Source organism: Cyrtonyx montezumae, unplaced genomic scaffold (genome assembly GCF_038088225.1).
Source record: "Cyrtonyx montezumae isolate F1298 unplaced genomic scaffold, pur_monq_1.0 scaffold_45, whole genome shotgun sequence".
In the NCBI taxonomy this organism is placed as follows: Eukaryota; Metazoa; Chordata; class Aves; order Galliformes; family Odontophoridae; genus Cyrtonyx; species Cyrtonyx montezumae.
The window spans coordinates 507,301-525,845 of record NW_027072051.1 but is presented as its reverse complement, the minus strand read 5'-3'; the positions used below and the strand labels follow the sequence as shown (position 1 = coordinate 525,845).

At 51.0% G+C, this 18,545-nt stretch overlaps 1 protein-coding gene across 1 annotated transcript; it reads right to left on the bottom strand.

Annotated features, from left to right (window-relative positions):
* Positions 1–865: 865 nt before the first annotated feature.
* IPO9 (importin 9) lies at positions 866–17,872 on the bottom strand. Its single transcript, XM_065747537.1, has 24 exons — positions 17,710–17,872; positions 15,738–15,799; positions 15,265–15,351; positions 14,552–14,753; positions 14,180–14,268; positions 13,870–13,956; positions 13,376–13,495; positions 12,425–12,525; positions 11,391–11,449; positions 10,741–10,892; positions 9,890–9,988; positions 9,649–9,755; positions 8,870–9,009; positions 7,130–7,289; positions 6,525–6,751; positions 6,153–6,301; positions 5,147–5,275; positions 4,280–4,555; positions 3,565–3,731; positions 3,208–3,341; positions 2,767–2,886; positions 2,171–2,272; positions 1,423–1,499; positions 866–976 (listed from the first exon to the last, which is right to left on the bottom strand). The coding sequence occupies exons 1-24, from the start codon at positions 17,870–17,872 to the stop codon at positions 866–868; spliced, it is 3,120 nt and encodes a 1,039-aa protein (XP_065603609.1).
* Positions 17,873–18,545: the final 673 nt, after the last annotated feature.

The window sequence follows — 18,545 nt, the reverse complement described above, 5'->3', positions numbered from 1 at the left end:
GTTTTATTTTCATCTTCCCCGAGGGGGAACCAAAGGCAGAGAGGTGTTGTGAGACACATCACGCTGTTCTTACGGGTAAATCGATTTGCAAACGTTACCTCACCACTCTACAAAAACACCCAGCAGTGTGGAGGAAGCAGAGCAGTTCGGAGTGGCTGTCACGGAGCACATACATGAAATACCATCATTTTTCTTCCCCCACGGGTGGCTCTCTGTGTCCCATACATCCGATGCAGTTAGCAGTGCCACGGGAGCGGAGCACACACACAGCACCACGGAGCTGCCCGGGGCAGCAGGCAGTAAATGTGAGCCACAGAGCCCTGTCCGCAGTGGGAAGGAGGAAATGCTCCGGTTTTGTGCCTCAGCTTCCCAGCCAGACTGCTGCAAACAGCTCCTGCACCATCCAGGTGTCTCTGCTAAGAGTCCGTGGCTCTATAAAAAGTCCCACTGTGAGACTGAGACATTTACCCTGTGTGTGTTACTGAGCATGAAGAGGAAGGACCTTCCGTGCCTGTCTCCGTCCAGCTGTGCTGTGTAACCTCAGTTCAGTGCCTCTTTGCACGCAGAGGCAGTTTTGCTTTTAAAAATATTAAGGACACGTTTTGCTTTTTCTTTTTTTTTTTTAAGAACTTCCTGGAAAGTGGAAAATGAAAGTGCTCCCATGGTGAGGCCGACGTGCAAAGCTCGGCAGGCTCTCACCTCCGCTGCTTTCTTACTCTTCCTCCTCTCAGCAGGTTTGTTAAGGTGAGGCTCACCACGTGGCCATGGCCCAACATCCACCTGCAACAAGCAGGTGGGCACCGGAGAACGTTTGATGTTCAGTCACAGAACATGGAGTCAGAAACACGGCCCAGCGGCGCCAGCTCTAGATGCCGATGGCCTGCAGCACGCGCCTCTCGTTCTCGTTGAGGTGCTCTGAAAACATGGCATAGCAGGGCTGCTGAGCAAACTGCCTCAGGAAGTCGGTGAGATACGCCTGCAGGAGACAGGAAGCAGCAGTCAGCATCAGCCCCCAAACCGAAGCGTGGCAGCACAGCAATGGCACAGGGACTGTGGGGGCAGGGAGGAGTGGAGCAGCCCTGGGGGGTGGGGAAGGACCAGGGGTGCTCACACGTGGCACAGCACAGGGAGCACATGAGCTCCAATCCCCACTCTGCTTCTGATTTCAGAGAGCCCATGGATGGAGGTCTCACCTCCCTCTGCCACAATTCATTTATAAGGCACACAGACAATAAGGAGCGGGCATTGTTTGGATGCTCAGCACCTTCCAAAGCCATTTCAGTGACCTGAGCACACCGGGGACAATGGTTGTTATCTGTTCGAGTGGTGCTTGGTGGTTTTGTTCGTGTACAGTGTAAAGAAATATTCACAAAGGACAGGAATCTGACTGACATGAAAAGAAACCTCATTCTAGAGCATCACCTGGAGATCTATTTGGTAAAGAGGGTCCTTTAATGCATCTGGGTCATCCTCTTCATCATCTTCATAGTAATCCTCATCTGTCAGAGGCAAGGCAGCACGTTTTAACAGAGCAGAACACCTCAGCAGTGCTCTCTCAGACTCTCGTCAAAACCCACAAACCCACACACAACTTCAGCACTGCTGTGAAGCAGTTCTGTGTGCAGCATGTTCACTCCTCTGCTTCCATGGCTGGAAACAAAACTGCATCCCAGAACATGAGGAGTGAGGTGGGAGTCCCAGGGAACACAGAGGAGCACACCGACATGGGGTGAGTTTGTTATGGCAGTTATCTCAGCCCTGATCTCATGGCAGGGGGACACACTTCCAGCCTCGTGTAAGCAAGCAGCCTCCCCGTTAGCCTGCAGGGTCTCTTTCCTAAGATTGCTCACAAAGTGGAGAGGAAAGGAGGAGCACTGTACATGCTCCGTTTTCTCTGTGCACTGCTCCTTTTTCAAGGTCACTCCACAGCAAATTCATCCCCTGCTATGACACTGCCACTCCATCACACCCACAGCTCTGACACCTCTTGAAGGAACACCTGATGTACCCCACAGCAGCCCCCAAACCCTCCTGTTTGAAACAAATCCCCACCGTAGCAGTTCCTTCCCCTGCCCCTCACTTCTGTGCTGCTGTCAAGGAAGGAAAACGTAGAGCAGAAGGTCATCTACTTGTGTCATCCTGCAGTGAGCACCTCAAAGCTGTGACTTACCATACTTGTTTGTGGAAAGAATATCTGATAAGAACTGTCCTGCTAAGCCCTCGTCTTCATCCTCGTCCTCTTCCTGGTCCTCCCACATATCATTTGAATCATCTGTTTAGAAAACAACGATTTCCAGACACCACAGCCCAGCCTGCCAGCAGAGGCCCAGCAGCTGCTATGCAGAGCTCCTTGCTTCCAGGAGACACCTGCAGCCATCACCACCCCCCAGGGGGAGGAAACAAGAACCAGACACACCCAAACAGGGAGAACTTTCCTGGTGTGTGTGATCCTGACTTCCAGATAGAACTCCACGTACAGGAATATCATTTCCAGATAATTTCCAGGTATAAGAATACCTGGAGTAAGTGACTCATCCTCTGAATTACCGTTTAAACCTTTGTTTAACTGCTTACACCGGTCCACTGCAGGGGAGCCTAGACTAGACTAGATGACTGCAAGTGCCCCTTCCAACTACGAAGGCTCAGTGACTCTAATTAAAGGTGTAATGGTTATTACTGTCAGTTTCTAATTACTATGAACGCTTCTGAAGAGATTACAGAGTAGATTTGAGCCATTAAAGAGGAAAAGCAATCCTAGTGTTTTACCTTGACTCCAATCTGCAGTGGTCTGTCTCGATGCATTTGCTTCCATGGCATTAGAGAGTTCATTTATTATTAATTTTAAGATTTTTACTAACAAAGGAATGTTTGTCCAGCGTTCAGGGTCTGCGAGAGAAGAAAAAGATGCATTCATACTGTGCTTAATAAAAAGTGGTCTGTCCCTAATCACAGGAGATTCTATCAAAGAACTGTGAGCACTGATTGAGGTGCTCAGACGTTGGCAGTTACTGTGTGACCAGCTGACATCTGGGTGTGCTGGTACACACGCACAACATACAGAACACACCATGTATGGATCAGCTGTAAGAAGGCATCCTGCCCCTTCCCTAGGAAGCAGCTCCTCGGCTTCGCAGGACCTGGTGCTCAGGGGCCTTCACAGCACCCCCTACCAGAAGAAGAAGTTACAGCAGCAGAATAACAACTTACTTTTGGCTGACTTTGATCGTGTCCGTATTCCCTCATCCATATTAAATATTTCTTCTCCCTTTACCCTGATGTCCTGAAGACGTTTGTCGTCTGTGTTGATGCCGTACTGAAGGAGCTTACACAGTGCTACAGAGCTAAGGAGCAGAGAGTGGGACAATCAGGGCTCAGAAGTGCTCCAGTCACCACAGCTCTCCTGAACCGAACTGACAGCACAGGAAAATAACTCACATTGCCCTCTGCAGGCACAGCGAAGGGAGAACCAGCTCCCCCCTTCCCTCACATACAGCAAGCTGAATTGCAAGGGGATGATCAGGCAGCTGCCATCAAGGCACGGGTGCTGCTCACAGAGCATCCTACCTGACTTTGCCTTCGTACTGCCCGTAGAACAGGTGCTGCCTGCTCATCCATTCAGCCATCACAAACTCCAGGGCAGGCTTGCCAGTGGGTCCAGGGAGACTGCACAGGAACTCGAGGAGTGGTTCCAGTTGTGAGTGAACCAAATGAGCGAACACCATAATCAAGGACTGCCAGGGAAAAAAGAAAACACCAGCTGTACATAATTTAATAGCTGAAAATGTTTTATCAAATATTCAAGGAATTGAGTGCCCTGTAGGAATGGAGATGGTGCTTACCAACCCCAAGAGGAAAGGAAAGCAAAACCATCTGCAAGATACCGTGTGCTACTTTCGTCTGACCTCTGTTCTGACCCAGGCCAACTACACTCCCCACCTCCAAAACCTGGTCCCAGCCCCAAGCTGTTCTCAGACACACTCAAAGGCATGCCTTTGTCACAACACCCTAAAGAAGGTGCTCTCCAAAGGTTCAATCCCTGCAAGCAAAGGGTCATGAGAGACTATCTAAGGTGCATTAAAGCTTACCCAACAAGAGCCTGGCTTACCTGGTAATCCAGACAACTCTGCACCAACAGAGCAGGTCACATCCTGAGTACTTCAGGGGGTGCACAGAACCTCAGAGTGCATAACCCATAAACAACTGGGCACACATTTATTTTTTCCATCTGACATTTCCTTTTCCCAACACTTCTCACCCTGCTGGCTCCTGCTCTGCTCACCTGCATTACACTGAGTGTCTCTGCCTGCTGCATTTTGCTCAGGATGGCTCTCAGGATTTGGTCCAAGTTCTCTCCCAGCTCGCTCCCTGCTTTGGAAATTAAAGTGGAGACCAGCCTGCCCACAAAGGCAGCAGTGAACTCCGAGGTCCTTGGATCTAGAAGCTGGCTCACCACCTGCATCACGTACCACAACCCATTGTGGCCCTGCTCATCATGCCACTGTGCAATCTGCTCCAGTGCCACTGAGACATACGCACGCAGACACTCACCACCATTCTGAAAGAGAAAGACAGTGTTAGAATTCCCCTTCCTAAAGCCATCACCACGTAACAGCAGAGCTGCCAACAAGCACAGCTCAGATCAGCACTCCCCATGAGCCCAATCCCTCCACTCCGTGTGTGAATCAACCAAAAAGAAGTTTATCCTCCTGTTCCCACTTAAATGTGTGCACAAGAAAATGTCTAGAAGCAAGATGCAGGAGGTTCTGCTGCGTCATGCCTGAGAGTGCTTCCTGCAGACAGCCTCTGCCTTTCCTAGATGTCATGACTATTATTACAGGGGAAGAAAAGCAGTGAGGTTTTACGTGCTCCAGAGCACTAACATAGAAAAAAAACAGGTCAAGGCTGCTGCTGCTCTGTTCACTCTGATCCTCCAAATTACAGAATGATCTCAGCAGCAGTCATTGCAGGTCCCTGAACAGCAATGCTTTAATGATAGATGGAGGCAGCAGAGCCTCCTGGGGAGCTGATGATATAGCTCCTGGCAAGCAAAGCACGGGCTCCCTCGAAGGCTTTGCCAACTGTCTTTTTTGGTCACCTCTCCCAAGTTCTCCCAACCCTGCAGCTCTTACCACTCCTACACTGTTACCTGCATAGTAGCATTGTCATCTGTGTTCAAACTACACTGGGCCACTGCGGGGAATGCTTGGCAGATCAGGAGCTGGGACAGAGGAGGTTTGGTGTTCCTCACAACTGTGGTTAATATATCAATAGAAGTCTGAAAGGAAACCACGAACAAAAGCACCGTTACGACAGCAGCCACAGCACAGAGTCAGCACTGCAAGCACCAAAGTCACAAACAGGAGAGATGTGACCCAGTGCCACCACCACACCTTCATGTTACACAAGAGTCACACAGCCACTGTGACTGCCACGGACACACGGTGCTGTGCACTGTGGAGTTCCCAAGGCACTTCAAACATTAAGAGTGGTGTAAAACCACTCAATGTGGTGAACAGCTCCACAGGGACATATGTTATCCTGACACACAGAGAGCAGAGCAACCAGAGAATCGTTCTGGATGACTTGCTCCATTTTATCTCGATCTGTATTTATTTTAATCACCTTCTTGCAATTGTTCCAGCAATACTGATCAATATGCAGATGATAAGCACTTTGATGAAGATATTTATGGGCTTAGTTCCACACAGTCACTCTATAGAGCCAATGCTCCATCTTTTCTAAGTGACTTTTTAGGGAAACAACAAACGTGCACAGTTTATCCCCAGCAATTTAAACACATGACATTTAAATCAGAAAAAATCTCAGAAAGAAAGGCAAGGAATAGTTATGCATTCTGCTGGAGAACAATCCACCACACAGGATAGATGGTCACTGGTGAAACTTGACTATGCCACAGCAGAACAGCTAGGGATATACTGCAGAGACTGCAGGGAGTGCACAGACCCAGAACACTTCTGGAAACACCCCCCCCCATCTGCAGTTTGCCTTCTCTCCACACAGACAAATCTACCCAACGCTGAAGTTGTTGTTCAAAGGCAGTTTGAAGCAACCTTCCTACTGGTTGCAGTCATCCTTTATTAAAGAACAGGGAATCAGCCCCAGCTCAGACCAGGTACCACTGTAGCACTTACTGCACAAAGCCCTGCTGGGATCTTGTCAGCAGGGGCCTGCATGATGCTGACAAGAGTTGGTATTAGCCTCATCTGCATTGGACCCTGGCAGGCTTCTATCTGAGCTAGCTCCTTAAAGATATCTTGGGCAAGAGAAGCAACAACTGGATCTGGAGAGAGAAAGCACCATTTACTAAAACATACTAACGGACACATCTCAATTTTTGCTGCCACTACTTCAAACTGGCAAAGCAGTACTTCCCCTTCTAGCTTTACAGTACAGAGCAACATCCCTTCAATTATGGTTAATTACGTTTTCAGCACAGTCACAATCCCAATCAGGATCTGTCAGCAAAACCAACCATGCCCTGAGAGTGCAAGCTGCACACGTACCGTTGCTGTACTTCAGAAAGATGGCGATGGTGAAGGGGCAGATCTTGCTCTCCACGCTCGCTGTGAACGCCGGGTCCACCGTGCACACAATGCACAGTGTCTCCATCACCAGGTTGAGGACCTCCGAGCTGAACTGCGTCGCCAAGTGGATCAGACCATCCAGGATGCTGGGGAGGAAAGGCTGCAACACGTGGGTGCTCTCAGAGATCTTCAGCTGGTCGCAGTAGCTAGACATGAAACAAAATTACACTGAGAACGCATGGAGTGTTTTACATACAATCCAGTGCTAAGGGTATAAATGGATACTTCATCCCACCCATTCTTCTGCTAGTTGACTCCCCTGGCCCCTCGACTACATCTCCTCCCACTCCACCCCATGGCTCACAGAAGCTGAGCTGAGCCAGGTGATGCAGGCAACCTGGCAGCTCAGCTTCTCATCCCCATCGCAGTTATTCTGCTTTGACCCTGCTCTCTTCACCTCTTATTCATCCCATGCAATCACTTTCACAGCCTGTACGGAAATGTTACGTCTTAATGTACCAGCCTTAAAAATGCAATTGGTAACACAGAGCCCCAGGCCTCGGGGTACCTGAGCACGAGCTTACCCCCAGATAGCTCTGACTGCAGAGATGCGGACGGAGGGCGGCTGGGTTTCGTGCAGCCCACTGACAGTGGCTTGCAGGAACTGCTGGATGAGCTCTGGGGACATGGCCACGGTGAAGCGGCTGGCGGCCCAGAGCGCCCGGCCCAGCAGGAAAGGGGACACTAAAACAGAGCAGAACAGAAGAGCTGTGGTTTCAGAGTAAGGTCCGTGAATTTAAAGTCAGAGCTGCCTCCACACGTCACCCAAACTTCTGTCATCCCAGCAGGGAAGCAGTACACCATGACAGCACTCAGTGTTTGTTGCCAGGCACAATCCGGTCCGTTTTCAACTTCTCATTGGTTTAAGAAGAGTTCTTCCCTCAGCTACAGACACTGCAAACTGTGCAGCAGTACAGCAGTACACACTTTACTGATCACCAGAGCAGAGCAAGAGAACGGAGGCGTTTCCAGCAACTCCTACTGGTGCAGCTCAATACTCCATCCCCAGGAGCAGCAAGCAGCAGAAGCTCAGGGGAAAGCAGAGAAAGAATACACATACGGTGATCTTCCACAGTTTGCCTCCTAGTTTCAGCCATTACCTTGCAGTCACAGAAGAGCACGTTTAGCAGCACCAGAGAAGCAGTGAACGCTCAATCTCTACTCACCAGTCCTACACTGATCAAAGTATGAGATACCTTTATCACACACTTAACCCTTCTGCCTTTTCAGGCCCAAAATACCCCTTATCTATTTAGGCTACCTTGGTGTTCTCCATCCCCCTGCAGCTTGACTACCATTATTTATAATCCTGCAGCTATTAACTTTAAGATGAAGACATCAGAAACGCACGCAGAACCCAGCACATGCAGCAGGAGAAGAGCTCTGCTTCACTTTTAAAGCAAGGATTTAAAAAAAGAAAATTCCTTTGTCTTATTACCATTACTGAGCACTAAACAGACACCCCCTGAAAACCTTCCGTGTTCAAAGAGCTCTTCCTAAAACACAAAAGCTCATTTCCAACCCAACACTGCACATGTAACTGTGTGCAAATCTACGTGAACAGCTGCTGCCTTTTCTTTGGACGTTATTTACACTTTCCAAACTATTTCTGCAGTCAGAGTCAGCTCTGAAAAGAAGAAACAAAACTTCACAATCAGTTGAATAAATGCTTCTTTGGCTGTCCAACAATTTGTTATCTTCTGCACTGACACAGCTCAAGGAGGACACATTGATACCACTCACACCTGACTGAATTTCTCACTGTTTGCAGAGTTGAGTCAACTCCTCTGACCTCCTCGCATGCTGATGTATGACAACACAGAAAGGAGAAGCCCACGAAGCTCCCACTAACAGCATCCTCACCAGGAGTATTACTTGGGTTCCTGCTGTGACCAGCATCAGCCTCAGCTTAAAGAAAATGGGATGTTGGCACTGCAGCAATGTGAAGCCTGTTAAATACTGCTGGAGTGGCTCCCAGAAGCTGATAGAAGACAACAGAACAGATGCTTTCCAAAGTGCCCCAAGTAATGGCCCTTCCATCTCATCCACAGGTTGAAGCTCCCAGGTGACTGCGTTTCAACAGTGGCCCACACTTAACAGCTTACACTGGACTTAGCAGCAAGTGTGAGCTCAGAAGTGGAAGGTCACAGAGTGCACAGCTGCACTGCACAACAGGACCTGCAGAGCACAGACACCCGAACTTGTGAGAGGTTCCCAGGGTCAGCACTTAGCAGCAGCTCGACTGACGGCCACAGCTGGCATACCTGAAAGGTTGAGGTCTGCCAGAACCACGTTGGTGAGGAAGCCATGCATATCAAAGTGTATCCGGCCGTTCTTCACGCTGTCTGTAATAATGGACTTCACTGAGCCCAGTGCCAGCATACAAGCTTCATGTATTTTCCACCTGTAAGAGAATCCAGATGCTTTTAGGCTTTTCCGTCCACCACCACCTCAATAATTGAATCAAAAATCCAAAGGAAAACCATTCAGATCTTTTTTCCTAAGCTGATACAACGACCTACTCGGTCCTAAAGCAGACACAAAAGAACATTCACAGAACTCTGCCATGTGGGGACTTGGAAACTCACCCAGGGCAGGCAGCATTCTCATTCAGGGTTAAAAGAAATGTGGCTGCTTGGACCACCTCTTCCCCTCCAGAACAAATAAAGAAGACTTTGTTCCAAAGGATCAGGTCTCCAGCTGCATCTCCCTTGATAATTCTGTGTGCAGAAGCACTGAGGCAGATGCCTGAAATTCTGAGCCCACTGAACTGAGCACAAAGTGAAGGACTGCCCATGTGTGCAACCAAGGACAGCTTACAGCGATGCCTTAAGGGACTGCCAGTCAGGGCAGCAGCCTGGGACAGAGCCTGCTGAAAGGCTTCCACAGAAAGGGTGCTGCGTCAGCTTGAGGAGCACTCTCCTCTTTCTTCCCCCAATCAGTTCTCAGATTTCATCCCTGCCCACTGCACAAACAGAAACGTGTGACTGACTTGTGCTGCACCACTCCTCACAGTGCTGCTCCCCGCTGCCCATCTCCTCACCAGTGCTCAGCACCGCTGTTCTTGGCCTGCTCAGCTTCCTGTAAGTGCCTCGTAGCTGCTGCAGCCAAAGCACTTGCACTCTCATTCTGGAAATCAGCAGCCACAGCCTGTGCAGAAGGAAACAATTCTGTTTAATTGTACAGACATTCAGGGTTGGCCTTTCCTCCAGTTGCTCTCCACGAAGCTAAACGTGTCACGCTCATTAATTTGGATGCTTCAAAGCGTGGAACATTTCTCATACCAGCAACAGATCTTGAGCAGCAATCCTCACTGTATAGGAAAAAGTGTCATCATCTTCATCCTCCACAAACTGCTGGGGATTTGCAGTCCAAACCTTTATCTGAAACAGAAAAGAGACAAGAAGGACAGGGTGGATAACACATTCAGAGTAAGGATAAAGGGAGTTCTCTTCAAAACAAACTTAGGTTTTGCACAACTGCTTCCAGATCTGCTCTCTGCCATAAGAAGTCATCTTCAACTGATGATTCTTATGTGCTGAGGCAGAAATCTTTAATAGAAGAGGTCCTCTCTGTCCTGAGCTCATCTTGCTCCTCTTTTGAAATCAGAGTCTGACTAACACACAACTGAGCTGGAATCACTGCTACACAGCTTTACTTATAGATGAGGAATGGGAGAAGCAGATGAAGCTTTAACAGCGTGTGTGCTTTTATGCATGCCTACTTAACAAGACAAACAGAAGATGGCTTTCAGGCTGGGAGACCATAAAACCAGGTCACACCACCTGCACAATCCTCCTGCTATCGCAGTAGTGTTGGCTTTCCATTTCAGTTTGGTAACTTTCATTTTCACAATACATTCCTGAACTGTTGCACACATGATACTACTGATAAGAACTCTTGCATGGTGTGATAAATTGATGGAAAGAGCACAGAATCATAAAGGCTGGAAAAGACCTCTAAGACCATCTAGTCCAACTGCCCACCTACCAACAAAACTGCCCACTAAACCATGTCCTTAAGTAACCACCATAGCTTACAGCAGCCTCCATGCAGCAAAGCACTTCTTAGGACATTAATTGGTTTAAATCTCTTACTATCTCATTTACTTCCTACACAAGACAAACTTGCTCACCTGCTCCTCTGTGATCTGCATGTAAAGAAGGATGTAGTAAATCAGCTCTGGCAAAGCCTTCTTCACTGTGCTCTTAAATTTGTTGTTTTCCAACAAGGCATGAACAAACTCAAATATGCTGAACACCAGATTCTCAAATCCCAATACTTCACCTGAACAAAGAAGTGAAAGAAAGGACTGTGACTCAAAATGCTTACACAGGAGCATAAACAAGTGTGAAACACAATTACAGACTGTCAGGTCATCTGTAATGGCAATGGTTGTTCCTGCTCCTGGACTAGCAAGGGCAGCAGCCCTGGGAGGACTCTGACTTGATCACCTTCTGCTCTCTTCCCACATCACTGCATACCCCTCAGTAAAACTGATCAAGCCCCAAATGAAACCTGCTTGGTTTTCTTTTGTCCCACTAGTTTTGCCTCAAAATTGCTGCAAAACTCACTCTTTGAGTTGTTAGAAAGCTTAAGTTATGCAGCTTCACTGATCACAGTCACATGAACTTAGAACAGCATCCATCACTTCTTTCCAACACTGTAAATGTGCATTAAGCGTGAACTCCCGAGGTGTTTCTGCAACTGTTTTGACAACAGTAATACTTAGGAAAGTCCACTCTTCTGAAGAGGGCTCAGAAGTGCAGTTCAACAAGTTCTTACCATCAGAATCCACAGGATCCTCCACCTCTTCTGTATAATTTACCTCTGTTCTCACATAAGTAGACGGAGTTAAGTGAACACGCATGTTTCTAAGAAGATGCATCTGATAGGAATTAAAATTCAGCACTTTGACTATGCCTTCTTTCTCAGGGAACGTGGGTTACACACAGTGCTGTGTTTCAGTCAGAAGATGAAGCCCTAGCAATTCCTGGCTGTGCACTGCCAGAACTGCAGGGGCAGTCAGGAGTGGAGTGGGAGAAATCCATCATCAGAATAACGATCAGTTCCTCATGTTTTACCAGGGGTCTTTACACAAACAAAGCAGAGGACCAGGCAGTCAGCTTCAGTATGAAAAGGCCTAGCTCTGTGATGTCTAGAATCGTCGTGCTCGTTAACTCACAGAGGAAAAACCTCAGTCAGCTCCTCGTTATCAGAGCAGCAGCACGGTGCTGCATCACAGAAGGTGACAAACAAGGCCTGGTGCTCTGCAATTCAACAATGAAAGGCTAAAGAAGCAGCTTTTGGATTAATGATATGGAAAGATCTGATCTCAGTCTGCACGTACCACGAAAACGACCAGCAGAACATCTCCTTAACAATGCAGATTGCTCAGCAAAGTAATGACTAAGAGATAACATTTAAAAGGCAAATTGAATTCAACTTCAGCAGCAAGTGTAACCAGTCATCACTACTGCTGCAGCAAGGGATGAGGCTGGCCCTCCTTTGAAGTCTTCAGATCACTACCTGACATTGTTTTAAGAAGGCAATTTTCACTGAAGAGCACCACAGAGAATGCAGAGGTTGGCCACAGCTCTGCAGCCTGCACAGTGTGGGTGCTCCCATCACTTACTGTTGACTCAGGAGCCACTGCAGCAAATGAAATACCAACAGAATCTATGCAACAGATCCCTGCACTGCTGGTCACGGTGGAGTACTCCAGGTCTCACACTCTTCAGCCACGTTCAAGTCCTTTTTGGGCACAAGATAGTTTGGGTTGCTGTACTCTAGTTAAAAGCATTCACTGCAAAGGATATAAGGCAGCACTTTCTGTCAGGGTGTTCCAGACAATGGGCAGGATCTGCTGCATTGAGGAAACCATGTGCTTGGGGTAGTTCTTCACCAGCGCTGTCACAGCCTGGAAGGACAAAGAGCAGCAGTCAGAAGGGAAACCAGGGACGGCCACCAAACCCAGCTCACAGGCTGCACTCCCATTACCAATGGAGGTAATCCCCAGTCCTGCTGCCACCTGGGCCTCCTCTCTGTCACTCACTGAGGGTGGAAAAAAAACAACACATGGGAACACATTCTTTCTCCCATTGTACCTACACTTCAGGGGCTCCTGCAATCATCATATCTGCTGAGCTGGCTTAACCAATCCCTTGAGTTCTCTCATTTCTGCATTACAATGACTACAAAATGCCTGGAAGGAAAGGCAACGTACAGGTCTTACACCTGAATTCCTTTTGCCTTAGAAAACTGGCATGATTAGCTTAGAAGCCATGAGCAACAAAACCATCAGTTGCCCTGAGCCCCCACCCAGAACACTGCTCCCCCACAGAAAGCCTGAGAGCAACGAGCAGCTCCTACTGCTTGTACAGCACTGCAGCCCTCCCTGAGGAGAGGAAACAGCCAGGGGAGCAGTGGGATGTGGTAACAGGGTGCAGTGCTGCTGCCTTTAACAGCACCACGAAAACCAGTTCCACCGCACAGAACTTAACAGCTGCTCTTTTGAATAACACAACAGCATCCTCCTGCACCTTCCAGCATTTCATTTCGTGGCTCCAGAGCAAAGCTAATCATTATGAATAACTTTATGCTCATTTGCAGTAACTCTGTTAAAACACTTTTCTTCAAGGGATGCAGCTGAGCAGGCCTCAGCTGCCCACCTTCCCAAACCTGCACACTCCGACCCCGTAAGGTTTTTTTCAGCACACCTGGCACTGTTTCTGTGTTGGGCCATTTCCTATCAGCAGTGATCCACGTACCTTCAGGACTTCCATCTTAAATCCACTGTCTGATGTGGGACCATCGGGCATCTGCAGGGCCTGAACAAAGGCCTCTGTGAACTGCTGCACCACGGGGAATATCAGGACTTTGGCTGCACCCTGGTTAAAAATCAGTGCAAGCAGAGATGAGTTCCAGGGAACAGATCTCTGAGCCAGTGAAAGCACCGGGGCCACCCCCTCCTCTGCCAAACAAACTCAGTGTCAGCTACCTGACATCCACCTGGCCTGGGAGCTCCTCCACAGACTTACAAACACCTCCCCCTGGGCTGACCCCCTCTCTCCAAGCTGTCCCTGCATATCTGTTAAACTCACTTAAGGAAACCAAGCCCCAGCATCCAGGCACACACACAGGAGCCAGCCACTGCGTGCAGGAAACCACACGGGGCAGTACGTAACCCCCCCACTCATATTAACGACCACTCAGAGCCCCACCCCATTCCCATTATGTGCTGTAGGGTAGGTTAAACTCTTGCCTTTTCCAGTTCCTCCATGTTACAGATCATATGGGCACACGTGGTAAATATCTCCACTGCACGCGATCTCGTGCGAATACCATACACCTGGAAAACAATCAGATGTTCTTTTAAGATCATTTCTTCTCTGCTTCATGTGATTCCCTTTTCTTTCATTACTGGCTTCATCTCCTTGTTTGGAATGCTAGCTGTCACAAACTACCACAGCGCAGAGGAAAGACTTTAAGTCTCACAGCTCAACCTTCACGTGTGCTCCCAGAAGCATCCCCACCAACGCGGTTCAGTGCACACTCAGGAGTGGAGCTGTTACCTCAGCCATTGTGAAGATTTTGTACATCTCTGGAAGGATAACGGGAGCAACGTGTGGCATCTGCGTGTCCGTCACCTCCCGCGTGAACTCTGCGAGACAGAGAACAGGGATTACCTCGAAGGAAACAAACCCACAACACAGAGAGCACTGGGAGAGAGCACGCTGCTTCACGCCTGCCCACGCTGACGGGCAGCAGACAGACGTCACGCTGCAAACAGCAGATATCTGAACCAGGAGTTACAAAGCTCCCAGGGGCTGCAGCCTGCAGCCTGCCTGACTCCCAGCTCCCAGCAGGCAGCACAACCGCGGAGCAGCAGCAGCAAACCCCAGCTCCACGTGCAGTACACAGAACACTGGGGCAGGGCAAAGTACCTGTGAGCACCCGCATGGCGCCGTGCACCGCGCTCACGTCCCCGCTGACCAGCATCTCCATCAGCAGGCTGAAGAGCCCCGGCCACGCCTCGGGCCAGTCCCAGTGCGCTATTGCTGACACTGCGTACGCGACACTCGAGCGCACTTTGCTGATGGACTCTCTCAGCCCGTTGGGTAGGAGCTCTCTAATGGCAACTTTGGCCTGTAGGGAACAGCAGCATTTAGCAAAACGCGTCCCCAAACGCGAGGCGAGCCATCAAAACCCAGCTATCACATCCACAGCCGTATCCTGGTACAGATTCGACCTCGGGTTTACAAAACGAGCGTTAGGAGACAACTAAACCTTGCAGACTGCACTCTCAGGGAAAAGAGGGTTTCCTCTCAGGGAAGCTCCTGGGTGTGCTACAACACAGCACTCTCCTCACAGAGCCCTCAGGAAGGCACAGACAGTAACTGCCTTCCCCAGCTCAGAGCTGCAACGAGACAGGATGCAGACACGGATGGAGGACATCCAGGGTTCACTGAGATTAATGCTGGCCGTGTTTGCTTTCTGTGGAGGATATGGGCAAGGGAGAACTAAGCACCAGCCCTGGGGACAGAAGGAGAAAGGGCAGCACTTCTGAGCACCACTCACACCATCTATTTCAGGGAGCCAGTTAACATTCTTGATGGACAAAGCATCTTAAATCAGGGAACGTGAAGCAAAACCTTACCCTCTCTGTGGTCTCTGGAGGTCTAAACTTTTCTGACTGAGAACACCAGTGAGTTTCCACATACTGTTTCAAAATGACAGACGCCAGCTGCATTAGAAGAGAGGTCACAAATTAGGAACAAATCTCACAAGCACAGCAAGCACCGCCCCCGACCTGCCTGCTCAGCCCTGCACCCCATCCCACTGCTCTGAAAGCCACGGCAGTGAAAAGCTGAACTGATGGCCACGACTTGCACAGCCCACACAGCACTGACAGGAGAAGGCTGCTACCTCTCACCTCTAAGAGGGCACGAGATACAAACTGCATCGTGACTGCAGAAACACAGAACCTGAACCTCCGTTTCGAGGAGGAAAACACCGCCAGCAAAAGCTGCAGCAGACAGAGCAGACTGCTGCTCAGCACCCACTGCAGCAGGCCCAGAAAGCACTGCTGTCGAGGCAGGAAAGGTCAGCACAGTGCATTGGTGAGCTCACCTGCCGGATGGCCAGGGCCCCCTGCGGGTCCACCGTCAGCTCCGCCAAATGGACACCGAACTCTGCAACACAAAATCAGTGTCTGTACCCCAACTTCCACTGCCACACAGAGAACCTCCTCCAGACTTTGGGAGAAACACACAATGCTGATGTGTGGGAAGGAGACAGACCCAGTGCAGAGCTCCTCAGGAGAATCACGAGCATTCAATCTCCCTTGTGCTCTCTGCACAAACTTTGTTTGCTGTCTCAGCATCTCACTGCTTTCTCTCATGGGTCGTAATGTTGTAACTCGGGTTAACAACAAGCACACGCACACTCCGAGATGCTCTTGGCTTAACACTGCTCGTACTGCAGCTCTGTCTGCCCCTGGGTCACTGAGCAGTGCTGGAGCTGTGGGTGTCCCCGTGGGAGTGGGACTGCACGGCCTTTAAGGGCTCCTTCCAACTCCAACTGTTCTATGACTCTGAATTTAATGGTTACGGTGCCCTCGTTTTTGCTTTCAGTGCTCGATCTTTAAAACGTGGTTAATGACTGCATGTTTCTGGTTGCTTTATAGCACTTCAAAGCACTCCTGATTCACGTGATCTACATCTCTTTCCCACAACAACACAGTGCTGGCAAACACCGTGCTGCTCTTGCTCCTCCCTTGGTTTTTGCAAGGAGGATGTAGCTCTTTCCTCCTGTGCTCCCTGACTCCCAAGAGCACAAAGTAATGCAGATGAAGGGACCCCAGGAGGTCTCCAGCCCACCCTTGCATCGAAGCAGCATCAGTAGGATCAAATCAGGCTGCTCGGAGTATTTGCCAGTCAGGTTTTGGCCCTTCCATTCCAGCCTGGAATCAGTGAAGCCTCTCAGGACAACGTGCTCCAAAGCCTGGCAGCCCTCACCACGAGGACAGCCCTCTCCTTCCACACAGCCTGGACCTCTCCCATCCCCTCCGCTTTGGTGCCACACGCAGCTCCATGGGAGCAGACTGGGGAGCCTTCCCCAGGTGAAGCTGTGAAACCATTCTGAGCAGAGCTGTGATGTCCTGGGGCACAGTGTGGGGTGACTCCGGGATATCTGTAAAGCAGCGACAAAGTGAAGGTGTGGATGATGGGAGCTGGACCCAGTGATGCTCCTGGGTCCCTTCCAACTCGTGGTATTCTGACTCTGTGACCCCGTTCCTCATCCTCTGGATTCCCTTTATCCACAGAGCGCAGTGCTGCTGTGCTCCTGCACATCCCAGACCTGTACTGCTGCACCACTGCCATTAAACCTCCAACAGCCACAGTGCCAACAAACACTGCCCTGTGTACTGCAGAGCGTCACACGCAGATCACAGCAGAAAACCCTTCTGCTGAACCATGTGCCCTCCTTCCACCGCCTGCGATTCACCGGGAGCAATCAGCGCTCCCCCTGAGCCAGGGGCACCTTCCTTCTCTTTACCGTAAGTTTCCTCTAACGACGTTTCCGAGCTCACGTTCGGGAGCTGAGAGTCCTTCAGGGACCACACAGAGCACCTTCAGAACGGGAAAACCCACCAAGAGGAGAAGGACAGCGCCAGGAGGGCCCAGGGGCGGCAGGACCCGACCGAGGCCGTGCAGGGCCGGCGTGCGCAGCTCCGGGCCGGTACCGGCGGCTCTTCGGACCCGCACACAGCCCTGAGGGCCGAGCACGGCTCTGAGGTCCGCACCGCAGCGCCGCAGAGCTCAGTTCCTCGGGACGGGAACGGACGGAGCGGACGTGGAACTCCGCGCCCGTCTGTAACGACCGAGCGGAGCTGACAGCGGTGCGGTGCGGAGCAGAACGGCCCGAACAGCACCGGCCCGCCTCCGGACGGCGCTGCCCCACGTGCGGACGGCGGCGGGAGGGCCCCGAGCGGCCCCGCGGGCTCCGGTCCGGCGGCTCCACCGCCGCGGCCCTGCCCGCCGCTCGGTGCCCGCCGCTCGGTGCCCGCTCAGCCCCGCGGCGCGGCCCGGCGCTCACTCACCCTCCGTCACCTCCAGCACCTTCACCTGCTCCTCGGCGGCGGCGCGCACCGCCTGCACCGGGCACAGGATCCCCGTCAGCGTCTCCACCAGCGCCTCCTTCAGGCCCTGCGCTACCGGTCCCGGTGCGGTGCCGCCCGCCGCCGCCGCCGCCGCGCCCGCCATCGCCCCCCCCCGCTCCGCTCTGCCGCCGCCGCGCGCGGGATACGGGGTCGCCGCGCGCCAAACGCACGCACGCACGCGCGCCGCGACGTCACCGCGCACAGCGCCCCCGGCGGCGCGGAGGACTAACGGCAGCGGGGCCGTCCTGAGCGCGCGATGGGCGGGGCCTGGGGGGGGGCGGGGTTAGTACCGTCACGTGGCTCCGCCCCCACCCGCCCCCCAGCGCCGAACCGGCGGAGCGGAGCGGAGCGCCGCCGTTATGGGGTCCACCGGAGCCCAATTCCGCTCCGCTCCCGCATCTGTGTCCGGGTCCGCCCCGGGGATCGCTTTGAGGAGGAGCGATCCTTTCCTTTTTCCTTTCCTTCCCCTTTTCCCTTCTCTTTCTCCTTTCTCCTCTTCCCGACCACGACGCCGAGCTCCGCCCGGAGGGCAACGACACCGCCACCGAAGCTCCAAAACCACCACCATTTCATTTTATAACATAACCAGGGGTTTATTCCACAATATAAACTGCAACGTTTGATACAAGCTACCCAAAAAAAGGAGAAAGCCAAAATACAGCTGTGGCAATTACTTTACAGAGCCTTTTTTTTGCTTTTTTTTTTTTCCTTTTTTTTAATTTTTTTTTTCCTTTTTATTTTTAATCCCTTTCCTCTCCTACACCACCTCAGCACCG